Source organism: Centropristis striata, chromosome 7 (genome assembly GCF_030273125.1).
Source record: "Centropristis striata isolate RG_2023a ecotype Rhode Island chromosome 7, C.striata_1.0, whole genome shotgun sequence".
NCBI classification, from domain to species: Eukaryota; Metazoa; Chordata; class Actinopteri; order Perciformes; family Serranidae; genus Centropristis; species Centropristis striata.
The window spans coordinates 10,565,872-10,590,817 of record NC_081523.1 but is presented as its reverse complement, the minus strand read 5'-3'; the positions used below and the strand labels follow the sequence as shown (position 1 = coordinate 10,590,817).

The following is a 24,946-nucleotide window of genomic DNA, read 5'->3' as shown; positions in this document are numbered from 1 at the left end:
GAATGTTAAGTATACTAAGTACATTTACTCAAGTACTTTACTTAAGTACAGCATTGAGATACTAGCTATTTCCATTCTATGTAACTTTATACTTCTACTCCACTATATTTTAAAGGCAAATATTGTACTTTTTACTCCACTAAATTTTTAAAGTTTAGCCTTTTCCTTAAATATTGTTATTAAACCTCATAACAGTATATTTAGTAGTTAAAATAAGCCCTACCTTGAGGCATTTTAAACTCTGCTTCAATAAATGCATCAATAATAATAATAATAATAATCCAATAGTATATTTAGGATATATAAACAATCAGAGTGGGTCCATTCTACATTACGAGTATTTTTACTTTGATACTTTAAAAAAAAATTACATTTTGATGCTGATACTTTTGTACTTTTTTCCTAAGTAAGTTTTGAATGCATGAGTAATTAGTAATTTCACAGTGTGGTATTAGTACTTTTAGATAACCCTCCTCTTATCTTGCAGGTCAAATCGACCCATTTCAAAGTTTTAAAGAAAATGTTAAAAGTATTTTTTCATAAAAATAAAATGTATAAAATAAAATAAAAATCAATGTCATGTAAAACCACTGTAATTTAGAGATATAAACAATGTGTATGTGGATTTCTTAAGTAATACTGATCTTATAATACTTTTCCCAAGTCTGATTTTAACCATATAAGATATTAACCTGAGTTTCCCTGTATGTTACTGAAAATGTATGTAGAAATAAATGTAGTCTGGTGCAGAGAGGGTGCATTCAGTGGCGGTTCTACACAGGGGCCTCCAGGGGCCCCTGCCCCTGTGAAGAAGCCCTTGGCCCCTGCTGTGGCCCCTGTGTCAAATTAATAATAAAATGATCAATTTATAACGATGAACGACGGAACAATTCTTACCTATTTTTTGTTCAAACAATATCTCATTGTAAACAAAAGGAACCCATAATGTGTACATTGTATAATAGTTTAATTGTGCAATAAAAGCTAAATATAAAGATCATTCTCACTGTACTGCACTTTCAAAATAAAATAAAAAGTAATTGTGCACAAAAATGAGAAATGTCATTGTCGTCCAAAAATAACTGTTAATGTTGGTAAGTCTCATTGCTTCAATCAATGTAATTCTTCCAAATATGAGACTTTTAGCTAAAATAAAGATTTTGAATGCTTAAATATCATTTTGACGATTTTTAATGTGCCCCTCTGATTAAACACTGGCCCCTCCTTGGCCCCCACAGTAAACCTGGTCTAGAACCGCCACTGGGTGCAGTGTGGTCATTCTGCCAGTAGATGGCGCCACTGTTGTTTCCTTCCAGTTTGGGGACAAACCTCAGTTTTCTCCTGCTTCCAGGTGCTGCAGCTGAGCCCTTCCGCTCTCCGTACAGGAATGTGAAGACTGCATTACGTCAGTTATCCTGCCAGCGGCAAGAAAGCAACCTCGTCCAGTAGGAGTGTGGTTTCTTTTTTTGCTTTTTTTTTCTTCCTGCGGAGAATTAAAGGGATTTGTGCTTTATTTTCCTGAGGTATTCAGGGTTGAGAGTCCTGGGAGGAATTAAACTTTGAAGCGGCGCATCGCAGCTCTCCTGCTTCAGTATGAAACGTTTGTGAAAGGATTTGAAGATCGACGACACTCTCATAAAGGAGATGGAGGAACCAGAAGGTAAGGAATATCTCAGGTTGTAACTTTATCCTGTAAAGAGACGCTACGTTGTTACCGTTTAGCAAAATGTTGCAGCTTTATCGTTTTTACACGGTGAGTTGATACCGTGTTGCGACTTTAAAGCGTATTTCTGTGCAGTTTCAGTCGAACATACCTGTTGTTTATTCACTTTCAAACAGATACTCAGTTATACCAGTTTATCTACTTTACCCAGACATTTTGAACAATCAATTCAACTCCAGTTTTCAGTGAACACTTGTCATTTCTTCCAGGTACTGATAATTGTTACTGTGCGGGATGTGGAGGAGAAATTCAAGACTCGTTTCACATGAAAGTCCTCCAGGACACCTGGCACAACGCCTGCTTTCAGTAAGTGTCCCAGTTTATGATTATAAACTCGCCTGCAAGTACTCTCTGTACTATAACGAGCTCTGTTTTGTTAGCCTCAGTCTGATAAATCAATGCTTTGTTTTCATAGAAAGAAGAGAGGGGAACAGTTCGCACAATTGTTTTGTTCTTTTGGTCAACATGCTGGTTGCTCTCTCTGATTGGGTGTACTCACAAATAGCCTTGTGGATAATCCCAGAAGCTTCTGTCTTGTAGCCTCAACATGGGCCTCCTAGAGCTGTTTTTTTCTAACTATTCACCATTGTTTGTGTGCCTCTCTGCACAAAATGCACCATGTAAGATGTTAATTCCTGCTACTGTCACAGCAGATTAACCTCTGCATGGGGACGCTCCAAGTTCTTGAATACAGATTGGTCAGTGAAATGATCCTACTCTCCTGAAGGACTTTGCTCTGAAGTTTAATGATTGTCACACTGGAGCTGATGTGAGCTCTCTGGGTTTCACAGGTCACTAACCCCCAGAGTGAAATGTCTCTGTGTTGGGCAGTGAACCTGAGGCTGGACGGCAACATACTGTACATGCTCACATGATGTTTCACTATAAGGGGTTTTCCCTTGGTTTACATTCGTTTGTTCTCATGTGAGATAAGATTCTCTTTAAATGATGATTGTTGTTGATAGCCATAACTTTTCAAATGGGAGTTTTCAATTGACCGCAGCATCGCAGCTGCATTCTTACTGAAAAGAGTTAAACAGTCACCATGCCTAATTGGCCACTAACAATATAAAACAGATGATTAAGAACTGGATCTGTGAATGCAGCTGATTGGACCACAGCACAGGCCACATACTGGAGACTATATCCAAAAATCCTTTGGTTTTTATGACGAGTAGAGTCTGGCTCTGGAGCCCTGCTTGCATGTCCAAAAAGCCTTAAAAATAGAAAGAATTTATTGCTGACTGTGTTGTCTTTGTCTGTCAACTGAAATCTTTAAGTTTTGAGCCAGTATCCAGCAGATTGTCCTTACATCACCTGGGATTTCACTCTTTCCAAACGCTGACTCTTTAATGACATATGCAGCTCCTTGTGTCATCTCATTTCAAAGGCAAAGTTCCTGACGCAGCTGTGTTATTGAGCATTGATCCCCTGTACTCCCTCTGTACTTCTAAACTCCCTCACATATTTTTGGCCTCCTCCTTATCGCGGCATCTTTAATCTGAAATGTCTCCACTTACACTCTTTTACAGATATTAGATATTGATGCATGTTTGAGTCATGAGGTTTGAGTTCAAAAACAGGCCTTTTTTCTTTTCATGTGTTAAGATATTTCCATGCTGCAGTAATTAGACACTCTAATCCACCTTCACAATTATGTCTAAAGACCTTAATCTCTGAACTTGTTAAGAAAATTGTACAGCAGAATAAACTAAAGTGTCTTTGTTAATTTTATGCCCCCTGTGGCGTTCCTATTGTCCATTGTCCACATGCTGCCACTCTCCCCTCCATGTACCTCCACCTTGTGTAACATTCTTACAAGCTGACGTCACTCTTGTTCCAGTAAACCTGGCAGTGTTATTGAGGCCTATAGGTAACGGCACGCTCTGCTCTGCTGTGCTCCACATTCCTAGACAGCGATTCAGAGATGTGTCTGTCTCAGACACTGCCTGCAGAATCCTTTTTTCCCAAAGAAAGCTGGATATTTTTAATCTTGTACTTCAATGAAAGGTCACAGAGTTGCGGATATTATCATTATACTTGAATAGGGCTGGTCGATATGACTTTATAATATTTTTAGGCTGTCTGCCATCATATAATGTATATCTCCATTTTTTAAAAATTCTTTTCTAAAACAACTAACTGTTTTGTTTAACCCTTTGGAGTGTATGATTATTCTGGTAAAGTAATTTGAATTTACAGGGTTAGGGTTAGAGGGCTTTCATTTTTAAATTACACATCAGAATATCCTTATATTATCTTAGTGTCACTTTGAGGGGGTTTACTGTTATTTTGTAGTCAGAATTGTCTTTAGAAATGGATTCTTTCTTATTTAAAATTCTAATTTTGTCTGAAAGTTTGCAAGTAGTAGTTAGCAATCATTCTGTTTATCCATTTATATTAATTCATTAATTAATCAATTACTGGCAGACTGCCTGACTGATTTCTTTAACTAATGTGAAATTCACCTGAAAGTTGTTTTTATTTAGAGGTCAGTTTTTACATCCTCTTACCATAATGCCAAGTATAGACACGCATCACAAAACAACCTGGTCTTTTTCAAAGCTGGCTTAAATGCAGTGGTCTGTTTTTTAAAAGTTATTGACTAGATTCGAGGTAGACTGAACCACCCGATGAGAGACTCACTGCTGTTTTTTTTATTTGTTTGTTTTTATTATTGCAAATTTTTGTTTAAATTGGGCACAAACGTTCACTTGGACTCATATCTGAATTTGGTGGTCAAAGATTTCTGTGATCTCCCAAAATTCGCTTTTAGCCAGAACTCAAGAATTCCTGTGCTCATTATGACAAAACACCCAAATGTCTGATAGGATAAGATGATGAAGTTCTGACATTTTTTATCCCTAAGGTCCACTGTGACATTTAATGTCCCCATACTCTTATGACCGGTTGTTCTTTAAATTGTATTTAGCGCAAAAGAGACTATTTGAATAATTGATACGATGTTTGATCGGAAATTAAACTACTCTGACAGTAAGCGAATCGTCTCAGTTAAAAGGCAAATACATAAATAAATTCCTGGTTTAAGCTTTTCAGATATCCAGATCTGTTGCTTGTCTTTGTCATGTTTTATAATGAACTGAAGATTCTGCGGTTTTGAATTGTGGGTTTAATAAAATAAGCCAATTTGCTGTACTGGTTTTCATTTGGGCTCTGGTAGTTGGCAACCAGGCATTTTAACTCTTTGTTGACATTTTATAAACAAAACAGTCAATCAGGTAATTCAGAAAATCATCTGCCAGAAACTTATAATAAAAAATATTTCTCAGGCAGATCATGAAATGAGAGGGTACTATGACATGTAATCTTAGCCTAATAACCGTAATAACACACTGTCTTTGTGATATGAATGTAGAAACAATTGTCACTCTCCACTCCTTGGAAAGAGGTTGTTGTTGTGAGCATTTGAAACACAAAAGTCACACGCCCAAAGATAAGTTCTCATTATAAGTGAAACACTCCCTGCGCAGGTCTTTAAGGCCACGACCTGAGGTCCCTCTCTTACTATCTCCACTTCATACCCCAACAAAGGAATACACTGGAATGTGGATCTAAGGAAATGAGTAATGTTTGCTTTGTAGTGTTTGTGCAGGCAGGACCATTGCATTGTTCCCTGAAGAACCACCTGAGCGTGCCGCCCCCCATTCACCACCCGTCCGTCTAGAGGAAAGTCAGGTGTTTTTATAAGCACCCTTACATCACTTGATCTTGATGTATTAAAGGGTCATAATGGGCAATAATTATAGTTTATCAGCTGGTTTTGTCTAGGAATGCTTGTTCAGAGCCAGGCAGACAAGGTGGAAGTTTTTGTTTTTCCAGCCGCACCTGGACAGATACTGAATGTCAGACATACCAGTTTGTGTACTGCTTTTCACAAGTCTTTCTCTTGTTTGTGCTGGTGTGTCTTTTATCTGTTTGAGCCAAATGGCCTAATGCTGTAGCTGCACTAATACTGGTTAAAAATTGATTAATGATATAAGCCATAATGCTGTTTTTTTTATCATAACATAATTTAACTTTTAAATCTGAGTTCCTTATTTTTGCATATTAAAGAATTGTGAACTGCTCAGTGTTGACCAATTATTCCTAAACATTTAATCCAAATGGCTATAATATAATGGTTTGATTCTGCAAACTGTCTTTTTAATTTAGAATTTCCTGTTTCCTGTGCAAAACCTGTCAGATGGAGTAACTGTGTAATGGCAACACAGAAATCACAGCACATATGTTTGTAGAAATTTTAGTACTGAAATTTCTTGTTAGTTTTCATCTGACATATTCAGCAATAATGATTAATCTGTGAAAAGGTAATTATGCTAAACCAGTTTCTTTCTGTTCTGTTTTGTAGATTTGCAAAAATAATTGATTTACATTACCAATTTAAAGAGTTTCATGAACATAAACTAGAATTTTGTGTAAAAATGCAGCCAGCCTCAGATGAGTGGCCTTTAGAGCAGCTGTGGCCACAGCAGCACAGCTACCATGACTCATGCAATCTTTACCCCAGCAAACTTTCTGCTCTGCCTCCCCTCATCATGTCAGAGGTGATGAATCAGACTGGAGTCATAATCACACTGACCTTGTGCTCATTCTTAATATTTGTCGCTTTCATCTGAGAAGAACAGACTGTTTCCTCACATTTTCTTTGATAAGAGCATTAACATGGATACAACTTCTCTCCACTTTCCTCTCAACAATAGACACAAACGTGTGCAGAAAATGCCAGAAAACTTTGGAATATCTGGACTCTTTGCCAAAGTCAATAAGCCTGGATCAACTCTACCTGCAGTGCAGAGAGTAACGTGATGCATGAGGCTCAGCTGAGAGCTAATGCCAGCACTGCACCACCAGAAATACATACAAACCTAATTCCAACTCAAAGTTATATTCCTGAATTTGGTCTTCCATGTAAAGCTGCAACTAGCAATTGCAGAAAACAGTGAAAATCAAACCAATTAATGAACTATCAAATAATGTGGTGAATCCCTAAATTATAAACAGAGGCTTTGACTGAGTTGCTGTCAATGTGGCTGCCTCCAGCTTTGGGCATTCATTTCGTTTAACCGAAACTACCTCATGGACATGCTGCAGCCATCAGAACTGAGTATTCATTTCTTTTTGTGATTGTTTTGACAGATAATGCAATTGCGATAAGATAAGATAAACTCTATTGAAGGGAATGATCATTTTGGACATTTTTTTGCTTCTGTTTTTTGGACATTGCACTAGTCCCTATGGCAATTATTTAAAAAAAATATATATTTTGCAGCCCGACTTTGAAAATTTAAATGGTTGAAAATGTTATAGTCCTAATATCCTCATAGACATGAGCATGCAGAAAGCAGTTTCCAGAAAGGCAAAAGCTTCAGCAGAGCTCTCAGTCATGTTGGGTCAAGCCATAGAAATTATAATTAGAAATAGTTGTCAATCAAGTCATTGCAGTGTCAGTTGAAACTTTATCATTGTAGTCAACCATGAAAGCAACCTTCGTTTTGTGTCACACTTGTTTTGCGACTTTTTTTTTTTCGATCTGGAGTTCAGGAGAAATTTGTCTCAGCATCCTCACTCAAATCATATAGAAACCAACGAGGTTGCCAAACAGTTGGAGTGTTTGCAAAGTCTGAATGCAGCAACAGGACTGCAGACATGTCTCCTCAATCTCTGACGGAGCAGTTCATCCTGGATTGTATTCTGGTGGTGGAACCTGCTGCCACGATTTTACATAACCAGTGCAGCTTGTTTGAGGAGCGCTCATAGCTTTCAGGTGCTATCTAGTCTGCGGGCAAATTCAGTGTTCCTCACTCTGAACATTTCGTCCCGGAGTCACAGCCAAAAAAGTCCCCTTATTCCGCCAAGTATCTTCTCAGCTGACAGCCTGGATCAATCAGTATTATTATGCAATAAAACTGGATTACGTGTGTCAACTGCTGAATATTTGCCTTTTCAACTTTTTTTTTGTAGCATTTGGCTTTAATAAGACCGTCGACGGACAGATTTAGATACGGTCCTTGACTGAACCCAGGATGTTGGTTATGTAGCTTGCACCTTTGATCACAAGGCTAACAGGATGCTTTGTTATTGTTTACAATGACTTATAAGATAAGAGATTGCACAATAAGAGGTTTGTTAAGTAACTGCAAGCAAAAACTGCACAGTAAACATCCACATGATCTGAAGACTTTGCCCCCCCCCCGTAGAGATTTTTTAACCTGTTTTTATAAGAGGCTATAGGTTGTTGTCAAAGTGGTTCCTCTGACAACTGGATCCTATTAAGGTGCTGGCAATTGGCAAAGTGTCTGGCAGCCTTATTGGCAGCGTGCACAGGCTTGCAACCAGGCGTTCCTTGCATTTACCATCTGCAAAATCTTGCTGGATTCTCCTTCCTAAAGAGGAATAACTCCTTGTGCTATCTGTTTTCTTACCCTATAGTACTGCACAAATAACAGCACACATGCAAGACCCAGCACATCTCCAGAGCGAGGTATTTACTGTGCCCTTCAGCTTGTTAAACTCAGAGAAAAGTACATGTTCTCATCGTCGGGAACATGCCCCCAGCTATTGTTGTCGTCCTGTCCAACGTCACAGAGGAAAGTTTTTTTGTTTTCAGCTGTGATTTATGGTTTCTATTTGAGCTGTACATTTTACCTCCATCTACTGGTATGTAATGTATGTAATATGAGAAGTGAGTTTTCCAAACATGCAGAGATAGATTACCCAGTTTGATGGATCTCAGTGTTTGTGTTGCTCTCAGCTCTTCATTAATTCAATCTTATAGTGCTCTCAATTCCTAATTCAAACTAATTAATTAACTTTCCGTCAATTAGTTAATTCAGGCTGCTGGAAATCCCTGAAAACTTAATTTGTAATGTGCTTTTTTAAAGGTTTAAGTGCTTGCGTTTGTAATAAACTGCTTGCAAATGCTTGAAATGTATACATTTTTGGATGCAAAGTAAACTTACAACAAGGGGGGCATATATTTTGTATTTCATATCTTTGTTCTGTTTTCCTTGAATTTATCACCCTTCTGTAGAATGCTGTCACAAAACATAATTTTGGCTGTTTATAGCACATACCATCTTATTTATTGTGATGAGGAAGTGAAATAATCAGTATATTGCATATAATGTATGTACTGTATATCAATTTATTTTTCACCACAGCTGTAAGTGGTGGAAAAGCTTGAAAATGCACATTGAAAGTGCTTGAATTCAACACTGAAAAAGGTGTAGGAACCTGATAAACCTGAAATTGATTTATTTATTTTTTACATCCAAAACAATATAACGGATGTTTAATCTGATGGGGAATGTGACACTGAAGTCAAGTAAAATGATAAACATTCCCTGGTTACAGCTTCTCAAATGTGATGATTTGCTGTTTTTCTTTGATTTATTATATCGCAGAAAAAAATAATAATGATCACGTTTTCCTGTACGAGACATTGCGAGACACAGAGAACTTGGTATTTTATGGGAGTTGATGCTTCGTGAGGATCTTTTCAGACATCAACCACATACCTTTGAAATTATCAACAGGTCTTTGAAATAATACGCCAGGCTTTTGAGTCTCTGCCATATCCCCCTGAAGGTGATCTCTTTACTGTTGAAGAAAGCCCCCACTGAAAGCCCTCATCTCTTCATTCTTCTCTGTTCAGCCACTTTGTTCCTTGCAAACGTGACCAAGGCTGTTTTTGTCCATTCAGGTGTTCTGTGTGCTGTGACCACCTGACTAACTGGTACTACGAGCAGGAGGGCAAGCTGTACTGTCGCAAACACTACTGGGAGAAGTTTGGAGAGCTCTGTCATGGCTGCTCTCTGCTCATGACTGGACCTGCCATGGTAAGTCTGCGGCACTTATTGCTTGACACTTTTAACCCTTTCTAGGCAGTGTTGGTTCGTCTGTCGGAGCAAAACTTTGGACTAATGTAGGAATAAACATTACATTTAAGAAATCTAGTTCCGTCTGAACCAAAACCTAATCAATTGAGATTAAAGGGAAGCTACTTATTTTACATGTCAAGTCCCAGTCAGTTTTTGTTTTGTTTTGTGGCTACATATTTCTAACTAATTCTAGGTTACAAACTGAGGGTGTGGCAAATGATATGTGGGCATTTACCAGGCAACAAGGATGTAACCTATGAAGTATAGGAGAAGGGGGGAGTAGGATCCTGGATATCAGAAATTGTGCACACACAACGAACTAAGGGCATTTTGAAGTCTTCTTCGTTTTAAGTTTTCTGGGATGCAACAGCTTGTGCAGTAGTAGTAGCAGTTAGCTGCAGAATTGCACTACAGTGTTTCTCTAACAGAGATCATGGAAAAAATTATTAGACCACCCTTTTTCCCCCTTCAATTTCTTGTTCATTTTAATGCCTGGTACAACTAAAGGTACATTTGTTTGGATAAATATAATGATAACAAATTAAACTCTTATCTCTTATCTTATTTTTTGTTAAGAGCTGATATCTATCCATTTTCCATGGTTTTCTTGATAATGATTTTGTTTATTATCAAGAAAACCATGGAAAATGGATAAATATCTTAAATTAAACTCATGAGCTATTTTTGTTATCATTATATTTGTCCAAACAAATGTAACTTTAGTTATACCAGGCATTAAAATGAACAAGAAATTGAAGAAAACAATGGTCTCATAATTTTTTCCATGATGTACACTAATCCAGAACACAGAAGTTTTTCCTGTATTTTCTTTCTTGGTTCCGCCCCCCAGACACATCTGACCAATAAGCAGAGTGAAAGCTCTTACTTAGTTTGTAATGATGCACTTTGTTTGCTTTGATTTTTCTCTGTGAGAGAATGAGCCAAGGGAAAACACTTCAAGTTTACAAACTCATAGCTTTGATTATGACCATTGGTCTCTTGCAAGCATACAAACCTTTAGCAAAGCGCTATTCTAAATAGCTGAAGTGCTGTTTTAATGCTAACGTGGTATGCTATCATGCTCTGACATTACCCTTTCTGAAAAAAGCAGAGGTGTCCGTGCAATTTCCTTCTGCTTTAGCCTTTTTTTCTGGTATATAATGAGAATCACAGGTTGCCGTTTGCGGGGTTGTGATTGTGTGAGGCTTCAGGCCAATAAAGTCCAGCACTGGGTCAAAACTATTAGTCTGTTGCTACATGTGATTGCCAAGCCTTTAAAGTCTGCCTTGCCATGATCGTATAATAACAATTGCCAACAATTTCCTCCACTGCTTAAATAATACCAGCATGCCCACAGAGCGTGTCAGTGCTCTCTGTGTTCCAGTTTCTCCCTACTGCTTTAGATTAATACTAACATGCGTTAGAAGGCAGGGGGTGATTAGATTTACAGATGAGTGGTACTTTGCAGCTGCTGAAAGTTGCAGATTGGGCTCTAGACCACAATTGTTCCCTTTCTGTACAGAAGTTCTCCACTGTTCACTTCCCCCGAGTACACAGAGGATCTAGTGGGAAGATGCTAGAACATGAGGTGGTTTTGGGGCCCTTCAGTCCTCTGGTGAGATGGCTCTGTAGATATTACCCACAGTCCACCACTCCTATCATTATCTATACTGATGGGTTTTATAGAACAAGTATATGTTGTTAAAGCGGGACTTTTAAAGGAAGAAATAACACATTCGTTCCTCTATAAATTAAATATCTGATTGATGAGCAAAAGATTTCTGAACTTTGTAGAGTGATTGGGGAAAATGAAATTCAGTCATATATAGAGAGGCCAATGCTGAAACCATATGTATTGAGCAAAGAGAGGTGTTTTCACACAAGCCTGACAAGGTATATCATGACTTTGAAAGCCAATCAAAAGCTGCAGAATAAACCTGAAACCTCCAACGCAGAGTGGACTCGTCAGTACAAGAGCGAAGAAACAATGTAGCAGATATTGTTGCATGTTTCACAATCACTAAAGCTATGTCAAATATCCCAGTTACAAGCTATCAAGCTAATAAAAGATGAAACCTACACCTACCATTCTAATAGATCTGCTAGATTTCAGTGCACAACAGACTCCTCTTCTGAGTTTGAAGGCTCAAAAACGTAAGGTTGAATCTCTCCGATGTTTCCTCTAATGAAGAAAATAGAGCAGATGTCAACACTACCTCTGCAGTCTCTGTACCTGGTCAACCTAGCATGAGCACAGTTGTAGGAGCAGCAGAAGCCAGATTCAGAATTGCCCAGTGATGGAGAAAAGGGTAGCTTTTTTTCTTCCTTTTTTATGTGGGAAAACCATGTTAAACAAAATGTTAATCACAACCTACTATTTCTACATACTTTAAAACATGTCGGGAGGGAAACAATTATGCCCTAAGTCGAGGTAGATTTAAAGTAACCGAGAAATAACAGTAAAAGTCAAATCTGGCACCAGAGAAACTGGCGTATGTTGAATTTGATCCAACTGTCAGCCAGTTGTGATTTTAGCTTCTACAAGTTGAATCATGAAATTCAGGTGGCAGCAGCTCTCGCTGGTCACAACCAGGGTCACTTGTCTAACATGGAGCCAGACCGAAGTTTTTCTTTTTGCCACCAAGCAACACACACAATGAGCTCTTCTATTTAGTATTGGCATCCTGCTTCATCAGCCAGTGAAGCCAAGTGCTTTTGGCAGAGCTGATTTGGCACGGCAGCCTCTGAGCCAGAAAGAGAATCATTGTGGGCCATCAGCGGAGGAGGGTCATGCAGAGCTGCTGCTGCTTGTTAGGCATTCGAGTCCAGAACACTTTTGTTTTTGTCCTGGTTTTAATTATTTGTTAGTTTATGGATTGATTGAAGACAGTCGTCATATTTTAAGGCACTGACTTTGACAAGCACTTCCAAGTTAAAGATCTGTTCTTGCTGTCCAGTTTTTTACCTCTTCATAATGAGACCTACTTAATTCTTCTTCACTTTGATCTTGTTTTGCCGAGTTTGCACGGCTCCGTGCCGCTGTCGAAGCCTGAGACAGGTTGTGACTGCGGTCGGTAGCGGTTGTACTGCTCTTGGCTTGAAGGCAGGGAGTTACAGACAGACTCCTGAGATGTCACAATGATTTGTCTGACATCACTCTAATCTCTCTGTAGCAGCAGGGACTCCTTTCCCAGCACTGACTCACTGACTCATGGCTGTGGCTAATGTGGGAAAAAAATATTGGTTTCAACATTTCTTTGAATGTGCTTAAACTGCAGACAACTGAACAGTGATTCACCAAAGGTGTCCCAAATTTATACTACATTCTAATTCCAAGCAGATTTATGTTATGCATTGACACCAGAAAAGTCAAAATAAAATATACTCAAAACAGTATGTATGAAATGTAAAAAAAAAAAAAAGTAAGTGTTTAAATGTACTGTTGATAACATAATCGTATAAGGAAATGGAGCTGCTAACAGCTGAAAAAAACAAATTACGAATAGTTATATAACAGCTTCAGGAGTTATTATTATAATTATGTTTCATACAGTCACACTCGTATTGGCATCCAGTGGTGCATATATTGTGTCATTTCCTGTTGGTATGAACTTGTTAAGTATGTTAATGTCTTGTGTGCTAACTGCGAATACTGTTTAGGGCTGCACCATATGAAGAAAATACTATGTGTTGAGCAATTACTTTGCTGAATATCACAATAATTAAATATTAAAGTGTATTCAGTTCTGCCTTTCAGTATACTATTGAAATACAGCAAATTGTCTGTTGAATTTAATAAAATTAAAGGAAATTAATTTTCAACATCGAGCAAATTTAATATTGAGTCAATACAAAAAGCCCCTATAAAAGAGATGAGTGACAGTTACATTTTAAAGTGCAGTTTTCAACTGATAATCTCTTTCAACTAACTCAAAATAGCATTGAATGCAGTATTGTCGTCTTTTACAATGTGTTTATAATGCAACTTGATAACTCAGTGATGATTAAAAGAAAGTTATTATTGTGCAGCACTCATACTGTATGTCATGTATACCGTACAATAATCTGGTGATATGATACATAAAATGATACAAGAGTTAGGATTCAATGGATTGCAATAAAGTAAAACTTAATTTAAACTGTAATTAAAAAACACTGTCATAGTTAAAAGAACACACCACCATATGCATAATCTGAGGAGAGAGAAAAAGGTTTAAAAAATGTACTTTTTTATGCAATCAGAACAACAGATCCAACATTATAGCTACGAATCTTTGCATGTAAACCCTTCCTATAATTATGCTATTTTTCCTGTCTCTATTAAACTGAGTTTTCACTTTCTCTCAGGTGCATGTGTAGATTTCCCCCCTGAGCCACATTTTAAATATAGGCTTAACACTTACACCTCATAAAACCTGAAATCAATATTTTCTGTGCTGAGGTATGTATATAATTGCTGATGGGAGTTAACATTATCTCATCTTGCATGAGAGGGAGAGAAGTAAAGCATGCATCACAAATTTCAGAAAGGGAAATTGGGGCGGTGTTGATGAGAGAGAAAGCGCATGATAGTGAGGTGGTTTGAGGGGGTTGGAGGCTTGAACGTCAGACGAGTGGCTCAGACCTGCAGAGGGAGGTGACATCATAGTAGATCCCAGACATCGTGAGAGTAAAACAGGTGCTACGACTGTGTCACCGCACGTAGCAGGAGGAGGGCAGAAAGCAACGCACAGCACAGTACAGCACAGCACACTCATCTCTCACAGCAGAACAGAACAGCAGCCGCACCGTCAACATACTTCTTCCTCCTGCTTCAAGTCGTGAACTTTTTCAGGAACAGCCCATTTCGTTTGTTGTTCCAGGTGGCCGGAGAACACAAGTATCACCCAGAGTGCTTTGTGTGTCTGAGCTGCAAGGTGGTGATTGAGGACAGGGATACCTACGCCTTGGTTGAGAGATCCAAACTTTACTGGTAAGACCTGCACAGTCCTTTTTAAAGCTAAGCTTTTTAAATTATGGAATTGGCTTAAGAAGGCGTTGGAAGTTTTAGGTGTGAGTTAACATCCTTTAAACACTTGTATCCATGTATGCTAATTATATAGCGTGGAAGTAAAGGTTGTAAGTGGAAGTACTGGATATTAATGCAACTTCCATTTAGTAGAGTAGTTTATGCTTGTTACAGGAACTATATTTTTAAATGGAGGCACGACTGACATTCAATTGTAATGTATAGTTCACTGTTCTTACTCTTAAGTGAAATGTGGTTTTAAAGCTGGACTTTGAAGAATAACGGTGTCCTCAAGTTAATGCGTTCCTTATTAGTTAGTCATCATTCCATGACTCCTTCAACTTTACATTACTTAACAACAAACGTATGTCACCACATGCAGTGATTCACCCCATTTTTTTTCTGTCCTGTGCAGTGGAAAGTGCTACAAGCAGGTGGTTCTTACACCCATGTTGGAAAAACGCTCACACGACTCGGTGGTCGACTCCCTGCCCCACACGGTGACCCTCATCTCAATGCCCTCTGCAGCCAACGGCAAGAGGGGCTTCTCGGTCACAGTGTTGAGGGACGTCAACGGCTTGGCGAGTGTTCAAGTGAAAGAGTAAGTGGGACCTGAGGGAGGCTGGTGTTTTGTTGTAATGCCTGTGCAGCATGAGTTATGTAAAACTGATTATAGGTTTGCTAAATGGCAGGGCAGCGGTGTAAGTGTGTCTCTTCAAGAAGGTGTAGTTGTTGATAATATGGTGTAAGGCGGTGGCCCAGTTCTCTCTAGAGCTGTACATTCCCTATATAGTGGTACATACTCACATGTAGGTGTTGGTGTTTTGTTATTCCAGAGTCAGAGGGATGCTTATTAGTCCAGAGGTCCGGAATGCCATCCATGTTGGGGACAGGATCCTGGAGATTAATGGCCTTCCTGTTGGGACTCTGATGCAAGAGGAGGTGAGTTTATACCTGAACACATTGCTTAACCTCATGGGAGTCGTATGTGTTCTGAAATTCTTCAAATGGAACTCATTAGTCTCACGATAAAGGGCAAGTCCATTCCTTAAGTGCAATTTGCAAAAGTATGTTCTCGTTGTACAACGCATGCAAATGTCATTTTTGGCATTCTTCACATTTCCACATCATTTATACATTCTTCAGCTGGGAGAGGACGGTATGTGGAATGACTGCACTAGGTAACCCAATCTCATAGGTTGCATTGCATTTGCTGCAGTGTGGTCATGCGTTTAAATTTGTTTTGACTGTTCATCTTGTTTGTAATACCTGTGAACTAACTCTTCTGCTCTTTGCCGGGTACACCTGGCTAAACTAGCACAGTCTGATAGTCTTGCAATGAATTCTTAAAACGTACCAAAGCAACCGAGTAAAAATCAAGTTTCACTGATAACAAGAAATCAGGGGAATCATAAGATAAGATAAGAAAATAGGAAGCGTGTCATATACAGGTGCATCTCAATAAATTAGAATATCATGGAAAAGTCCATTTCCAGTAGTTCAAGTCAAATACCACCAACCAAGTATTGAGTGCATATAGATGGACATACTTTTCAGAGGACAACATTTCCAGATTAAACATACTTTCAAAAATGTTTTTGAGACACTGAATTTTAGGTCTTAGTCATAATCATTATAATTATAATAAATTAAATAAATTAAGACATGAAATGTTTCATTCTGTGTTTAATGGATCTATAGAATGTGTTATTTCCACTTTTTGAATTGAATTACTGACATAAATAAACTTTTCTATGATATTCTAATTTATTAAGATGCACCTGTATTACCTGGAGTTTATCATTTGAATCTCCTTCATCCCTGACTCTCTTTTGTTTGTTTGTTTGTTTGTTTAGGTGGATGATCTCATTCACTGCACCAGCCACACGCTGCAGCTCCTTATAGAGTATGACCCAGTCAGGCAGCGTTTGGACCGGCTCAGGCTGGGATCACCGAGGGCCGAGCTGGGAGTCCCGGCCACCTCCCGCATGCGTCTGTCCTCGCCTTCTGGCGCCGTCCTGGAGAGAACCGACGTGGTTGACGACGGCACACTGAAGAGGAGGTCTTTGAGGTGTGTTAGAGCAGCCGAATACCACACAGCTTACATACCACAAGTCAGCAATGAACAAGTCAATCAAACACATTCTCTCTATTCCAGGCGCAGTAACAGCATATGTAAGTCCCCCGGGCCGAATTCTCCTAAAGAGACTCCTTTTATCACACGAGACATCGGGCGCTCTGAATCCTTAAGATCCTCCAGCAGCTGCTCTCATCGCATCTTCCGTCCATGTGACCTCATCCACGGAGAGGTCATAGGGAAAGGTTTCTTCGGACAGGCAATCAAGGTCAGCCTCAACTCACATCAGTCATCCACCAAGTTTTTAACTTCCTTAAGCTTCAAGTAACACAAGTGTTGCTTTTGTCCCACTCAAAGGTGACTCATAAAGCCACAGGGGAGGTGATGGTGATGAAGGAGCTGATCCGTTGCGACGAGGAGAACCAGAAGACTTTCCTGAAGGAGGTTGGTATTCTGCGCATCCTCACGGACAAAACAGATTCCTCTGGCTCTGCATGGAGCTGTTATCTATTCCAGTAGTTCTCAACCTTTTTGAGTCACGACCCCCAATTTAACATGCATTTTGTCCACGACCCCCGCTCACTGAACAGAATCACACACGCACATTTCAGATCACCCAAAAAAGAAACAAAATTACCAAAAAAAGGAAACAAAATGACCAAAAAAGACACAAATTGACCAAAAAAGACACAAAATGACCCAAAAAAGACACAAAATGACCAAAAAAGACACCAAATGACCCAAAAAAGAAACAAAATTACCAAGTAAGACACAAATTGACCACAAAATGACCAAAAAAGAAACAAAATGACCAAAAAAGACACAAAATGACTAAAAAAGGAAACAAAATGACCAAAATAGACACAAATTTACCACAAAATGATCAAAAAAAGACACAAAATGACTAAAAAAACACAAAATGACCAAAAAGATTAAAACACTAACACATGAACACTTTAACACAGTGGAGACAGAGCTGACTTCCAAAATGATTTGGCGACCCCCAGAAATCATCTCGCGACCCCAGTTGGGGTCCCGACCCCAAGGTTGAGAATAGCTGATCTATTATACTCGCATATAAGAGTCTTCTAATTGGTACAGTGCTGACAGGTAACTTTAGACCTTCTTTGATCTCCCTGGAGCTGATCATTGGCTGAGTCTTTATTCTTCGACCCATTCAAATGATAGTTTTCCATTCTCTTCCATGTCTCTCTGGTTTTGGTTGCCATTTTAAAGCATTTGAGATCATTTTAGCTGATCATTTTCTACACTTCTTTTTATGTTTTCCCCTCTCCAATGAACCTTTTAATCAAAGTACGTTGTTCTTCTGAACAATGTCTCGAACGACCCATTTTACTCAGGCTTTCAAAGAGAAATGCACTATAACCAGCATGTACAACATTTGCTGCCTTGGTCCTTAAATAAGGGCCACCTGTTTGACACCTGTTTTTTCACAGAGTGAATGATGTCACTAATTCAACTCCACACTACTATTATTACATAAGAGTCACACAAGCCTGTCAGAAACATGACATGACTAGTATCATGAGCATTAATGTTACTTCAAAGTGTCATTACTGTTCATGACACATCCCATGTCATGTTTATGACACGCTCATGTCACTCTTATGTAGACACCTTCAAAATAAAGTGTTCCCATATCTTGCTTAAGTCACAAAGGCATGTTCAAAAAATTGCCTAAGTCACATTTTATTTTGACTTAGGCATAATAAATCCGCTTAAGTCACACACTTGACATAGGCCATTATCTCAAAGGGGTAAACTCACATGATCTGATCAACTGAGGATGTAGGCGATTTTACCATAGGTGGCCGACAATTTTGACAATAAATGACTTGGGCGATTATTTTAACAGTGTGACGATATGTATCATCAAGTTCTGTAGAGCCCCTTGTTTTCTTTGCTCTTTGTTTCTATTTAAACCTGTAAACTATTGCTGTTGGTTTTTGGCACCAATGCAAAAAAAAGAAAAGATTATCAGCTTGCAATTGTAATCATAGACTTCGCTTTACCTCTGCCTCTGTTTCTGCTCCATCTTCAGGTCAAAGTAATGCGATGCCTCGAACATCCTCATGTATTGAAGTTCATCGGTGTGCTATACAAGGACAAGAGGCTTAATTTGATAACGGAGTTTATTGAGGGAGGCACCCTGAAGGATTTCATCAGAGACACGGTGAGTTAAACGAGTTGATTCACTTAACTTCTTCCTCTCATCCCCCACAGTCGAGCACAAAACACCCTTCAGTGTCCACAGAAAGAGCTGTGTGCAGCTCAGAGTGGAGTGGGAGGGGGCTGACCTGATGTCAACTCTGCACTGATGGGGGGGCTCTAGGCTCTTTAGTGGGCTGGCTGGCATGTCAACTGGCCGAGACGTGGAATGAGAAAAGTTGTTGAAAGTGTTTCCAGGTGAAATTTAAAGAGCTGTGCTCCCCTCCTCCCACAGTTGTCTGCTTCAGAGTTCAGTTCAGTTCAGAGAGACCACTTATTTGTTTCTAATTATATTTAAAGTGGGGGAGGGCAAGTTTTCAGGGTTAATTTTGTTTGCTGTTCCTGTTAAATACTGTTTTCCTGTCTTTACCTCGGTGCAAAATTGTTTTGTATTTACCCCTGTTATGTTTTTATGGCCTCTAAGGGAGCTTCTGCTCATTTCTCTCTTGTTTTTTTTGTCTTTACTCTGGACTAACAGGATCCGTTTCCATGGGAGCAAAGAGTGAGCTTTGCAAAGAGCATCGCTTCTGGCATGGTGAGTCGGCCTCATGCAAAGACATTACTGCTAGTGAAATCTTTAGGCTGCTATTTTCAGCCGCCCAAATGAGTGTAAATGTGCTGTTTGGCACAAGGGAAGAATTAAAGACGTCCCTGACTGAAGACTTGTGTACACTGTTGCTAAAAAAGTTTAACTGTATAAAAGTGATTTTTTTTCTTGTGTGAGTTTACCCCCTCTTTGACTTGTTTCAGACCTACCTTCACTCAATGAGAATCATACACAGAGACCTCAATTCTCACAACTGCCTGGTTAAACTGGTAAGTGACATGGCATCGTACCAGGAATTACACATCATAAAATCATAACAATAAGAATAAAGGGTGGGAACAACTTGTACGTTACATAAACTGAGTAATAGTTGGCATGAATTCATTAATAAGTAGAAGTAGTTCCCAGCCCTGTGAAATCCTGAAACAATATGGACAGCAATAGTCGTAAAACTCAAGACAGTATTACATTATTTTAGCAGGTTCAACTAGAGCCTCAAAGAGCATTTACTTTATATGATTCCTTAACAATATAGATCATTTTTTCTTCTATGAGTACCTAAGAATCCTGCTTATTTTTGGCACCAATAATTTATGACTCTGTACATGTTTTAATTAATGTGGCTCTTTACTGTAATTCGAATTAAACCATTAAATGTTGTTTTCAACAGGATAACACTGTGGTCGTTGCTGACTTTGGACTGTCCCGGCTCATAGTAGAGGACAAAGTTAAGCAACCTGAAAAACCGACCACGAAGAAGAGGGTGTTCAGACGCAGCGACCGAAAGAAGCGGTACACTGTCGTGGGAAACCCTTACTGGATGGCTCCAGAGATGCTAAATGGTGAGCTGCTACTTTAAAAAAAAAAAAATGTATCACCAACCTGATTTACACAGGATTATTAATTCTGTGGGTCAGTGAGTGCATTTACTTTATCATTTTACTTAATGTTATTTCAGGTAAACACTATGACGAGAAGGTTGACATTTTCTCCTTTGGAATCGTTCTCTGTGAGGTGAGAACCTGACGATTTTGCCCAAAAGATCTTTGTTTTGATTTTCTGCATAATGTACCTTGTGATTGCAATGCTTTTTGGCAGAAAACATGAACAAGCAACTTTACATCCGACCACATTAGGCCATATATTAGGCCTTCTGTATTTTCTCCTATATTATATATGTCATATTTAACTTATTTAACCTATTTAACATGCTAAAATAAATTTTCTCCAATGTGCAATATCTGTAAAATGCAAAGTACGTTTAGGAAAACAAACTCAAAAAATAAATAAATAATAAAAAATAAAAAATAAAAATGTGTGTATATATATATATATATATATATATATATATATATATATATAAATAATAAATGCCAAATAGCAGAAATGTGTGTATAGAATGTGTGTGTGTATGTCTTATTTTTTATATTCTTATTCTGTCTTCTATATCAATGTGTCTGTATCTTGAGCTGCTCTAACAACTAAATTTCCCCACTGCTGGATAAATAAAGTCCATCTTATCTTATCTTATCTTATCTTATCTTATCTTATCTTAAATCCTTTACAGCCTGTGCTTAATTATTATTAACCCTGATACTTCGTAAGTTTCTGTCCCTACTTATTAACAGATTGTAGGTCTGTAACTAACCATCATTTTTGTTGTTGATGAATGTGTCAATTGTTTTCTCCATTAATCATCAATTAATTAGTTGTTTTTCCTCATTGATGCTTACCCTCGTCCTCTGTCTTACAATTCAGATCATTGGAAAAGTCTACGCAGACCCTGAGTGCCTCCCCAGGACGATGGACTTTGGCTTGAATGTCGGCAAGTTTGTGGAGAAGTTCCTCCCTGACGACTGTCCACCAGCTTTCTTTCCACTGGCTGTGGCCTGCTGCGACCTCACACCAGACAACCGGTGAGCACCTGCTATTATTTTAAGTGGCTCCTACACATTATTTATAAAGACAAGCAGTGGTGGAGCACCACTTTTTAATAACCTTAAAAAAGGCAAAAACCAAGATGTGCAACAGCTGTGCAGCAAAATAGGAATAATTTAATTGAGATCTAATAATAGTTTTTATCACAAATGTATATCCATGCAATGATATTTAATTCACTATTTCATACAAAATAAACACAAATAAATGAAAATGATATATCATGAATAATTAAATGTACATACCTGTGATATAATAAATCCTAAAATTAAATAAATAAATCCCCTAATGAATATATAAAAAATGTAAATATAAAAATATAAATTAGTCAATATAGTTTAGTAAATAGACTATATTAATTATTTTTTAACCATATTGACTGATTTATATATTTTTGTTTACATGTATTTATATATCCATGTCTTATTTATTTATTTTCAGGATTTATTCATTTCAGAGGAATATTTATTCATGTATTTATTTATTGTTTAGTCAGTTATTCGAACTTTAGTGTCCAGAGAAACAGTCGGGCAGAAAACCAGATAGCATCTCGACCTGCCTGCACAGGGACAGGGGCTCTGCTGCCAGATCGCTTCCTCATGTTTTTCTCTCAACCTTGTCAGTCTAGTTTTAACCTATAACCCTCTGTGTGCCCTCTCTGCTTTTTATTACTATTATTAGTTTATTTAAAAGGGGACAGTGCAATTTCATAAAACACATCATTATACATGGTTAAAAAAGCCATGTAGTCCCCTGGCCATGATGTAAAAAAGCAGAGAATTACAAAACAAAAAATCAAACAAACAAAAAAAACAAAAACAAACAAACTAAATAAATAAATACGTACAATATACCAAATACATATACAAACACTTACGATACGATTAAGAAAAAATACAACATCAGATACAACATAACATCACAACAATACATTTTCTCTTCCTCCTCTTCCCTCAGCCCACCTTTCCATAGGCTGGAGGACTGGTTTGAGGCTCTGTCCCTCAACCAGGAGCTGGGGATCCCCCTGCCAACCGAACTGGATGAACTGCACCAGAGGTTGAGTCAGCTGCACTGGCCTAAAGACGGCTCCCCGTCCCAGAGCACAGATCAGCCATCAGCCCAGACAGCAGCCTCTCCAGACTCTTCCAGCGTGACCGACAGCGGCACCTAGGACCTACGCCATCCCTCTTTGACCCCTCTGAACTACTGCACTAATACTGAGGATGAGAAACGGAGGGAAATTGCATTAAAGCCGAGCCATATTAAAACTGGATAACCTGAGGAAGCTGGACCAACCTCCCTGTGTGGGACCTTAACTCTGAGAGTGCCACAGAACTGCAATCTGTGTGGAAAGACGCATTTCAAAAAGACCAATGTTCGTTCCTTTTTCCTCTATTAAGCACCCACTCCACACACACACACACACACACACACAGGGGTTAACTAATGTTTACTGTGTATAAAGACACTATGCAACCATCTTTGGTTCTTATAAAGTAGAAGTCCTGCTTGAGTCCGATGTGGCAGCCTTTTAGTTTTTCAGGCTCTGAAGTTTGCTATTTGTGGTATGCACAGATCACTTCTTCTCCACCAGAGGACTCACTTCACTTCACTGCAGCAGTAAACAAGAAAACACAGTCTGACTGACTAACAGGTCGAATAAACAGGACAGGGCTTGAAGACAACAGGTGTGACTTAAAGCAAAACACACAGCGAATAGTTTCATCACTCTTTAATTTTTGACGAGCTGGTTACAGGTATGCTTCTGTACTTTGTAGTCTAATGATTTTAATTAATTTCTTAGATTGATGACTGAACACTAGATTTTTGCCACATTTTGTTCAAACACCTGATGCCTATTTTTTTTCAAACAAAAAGTAGAGCAGAAGCTCTTTTGGAAAATGGGGCTGTGTATAATTGTCAGACATAATCATGTAAGACTTGACCATAAAAAGTTGCTTTGTACAAAAATAACTGGATTTTTTTTCTTAAGCATTGTAAATAAATATGTACATATTATGCCTCTAATTGGGTGTCATTTGCTAACGGGAACTTTTTAGACATTTCGTGAACGATGGACGTTTTTGCCTTTTTGCTATCATCATGCAAGGTACTGACGCTCAGTTGTAACCACTATTATTTATATCACTGTAGTGTTTTTCTAAATAAACCCTCTTAAAGTTGAGTTTTTTTATTGTCATTCTTTAATCCTGCGTGTCTGCAGGTGTTGCAGCTCTTCTGCTGCAGTTAAGGGTCATAGTTAAATAATTTATAGATCCGTGTTAACAGCAGATTCACCTAATCTGTCATGGAATTAATTGATTAAATAATCCCATTTAGCTAATTAAAAATAAGATATGTATTTAAATAAATATACTGTAGTGTGCAAAAGTCTTAGACAGGTGTGAAAAAAATGCCTAGAAGAATTGATGCTGATTTGAAGGCAAAGGGTCATCATACCAAATATTGATTTGATTTAATTTTTCTTCTGTTCACTCACTTTGCATTTTGTTAATTGGTAAAAAAAAATAAACCATTAACATTTTTTTTTTTAAAAGCATTCTTTTTTCTTTTTTTTTTTTTTTTTACAGCATTCAAATATCCTTTCAGTATTATCCTATTTATTTGAACCTCGTCCAGTTTGTTTTTGTCAAGTTTTAGTTGTATTAAGGTGTGGGCATTTTAGTCTTATCTCAGTAAAAGAAAACTAACATTCTCTGTAATCTTATTTAGTCAGCATTTTAGTCAGTCTCGTCCAAACAAAACCAATCATTTTGTCAAACTTATTTGAATTATAGTGGCATAATTGTCAGGACTGAGGATTGAAACAAAGACAGACTTTTAACCCCAGCTGTTACTCAGGACAGCAATAATGTTCATGGGTCAATTTAATTATCCAAGTGTCAGAAACAAAAACTCCCAATAAACATTGATTATATTTCATCAATAACTCTATTACTAACCATTTCAATCAATATTTAGTCAAATGGTGTTCTTTACCACTCACTGATCATGGTTCAATGAGGATAATTCACTTGTTTTTCATATGTACATTGGGAAGACCATACATTTAAAATACAATAGACATGACATTGATTTTTAAAAGAAATGTATTTTACATTTTTATGAAAATATACTTTGAAATGGGTCAATTAGACCCCCAACGTAACATGAGGGTTAATTATCATTGTTTGTAGCCTTAACCCTTTATCAGGTAACTATATTTGGTAACTTCAGGTAATATTTTGAGAAAAAAGTTGCAAATTTATTAGATTCAAGAGGCAAATCTACAAATACAGATTTAAGAGATTTAAAGTTTTCTCGCAGATTCACCACTTTAAATCTCATAAATTTGCGCATTTTTTTCTCGTAGATTTGCCACTTCAATCTCGTAAACTTTTTTCTCAAAATATTATTTTCATGTTTGTTTTTTTTTACACATTCTGGCAGTATGTAATATCCTCCAATATTCTCTAGGGTTGAAATTTGGAATTTGCAAGTATTTCAATGAGTGCCCTATTAA

At 38.0% G+C, this 24,946-nt stretch overlaps 1 protein-coding gene and 1 long non-coding RNA gene across 2 annotated transcripts; one reads left to right on the top strand and one right to left on the bottom strand.

Moving 5' to 3' along the window:
* Nucleotides 1–952: 952 nt before the first annotated feature.
* LOC131975087 (uncharacterized) lies at nucleotides 953–2,469 on the bottom strand. Its single transcript, XR_009394695.1, has 2 exons — nucleotides 2,223–2,469; nucleotides 953–1,483 (listed from the first exon to the last, which is right to left on the bottom strand). It is a non-coding gene; the product is annotated as an uncharacterized LOC131975087 (long non-coding RNA).
* Nucleotides 1,451–23,608, top strand: limk2 (LIM domain kinase 2). The gene is made up of 16 exons (XM_059337623.1): nucleotides 1,451–1,660; nucleotides 1,933–2,029; nucleotides 9,447–9,582; nucleotides 14,487–14,596; nucleotides 15,048–15,233; nucleotides 15,469–15,574; nucleotides 16,489–16,703; nucleotides 16,791–16,977; nucleotides 17,067–17,153; nucleotides 18,772–18,903; nucleotides 19,417–19,473; nucleotides 19,689–19,754; nucleotides 20,156–20,327; nucleotides 20,444–20,499; nucleotides 21,244–21,401; nucleotides 22,381–23,608. Exons 1-16 carry the CDS (start codon nucleotides 1,645–1,647, stop codon nucleotides 22,592–22,594), a joined length of 1,995 nt encoding a protein of 664 aa, XP_059193606.1. The 5' UTR covers nucleotides 1,451–1,644; the 3' UTR covers nucleotides 22,595–23,608.
* The last annotated feature ends 1,338 nt before the right edge of the window (nucleotides 23,609–24,946 follow it).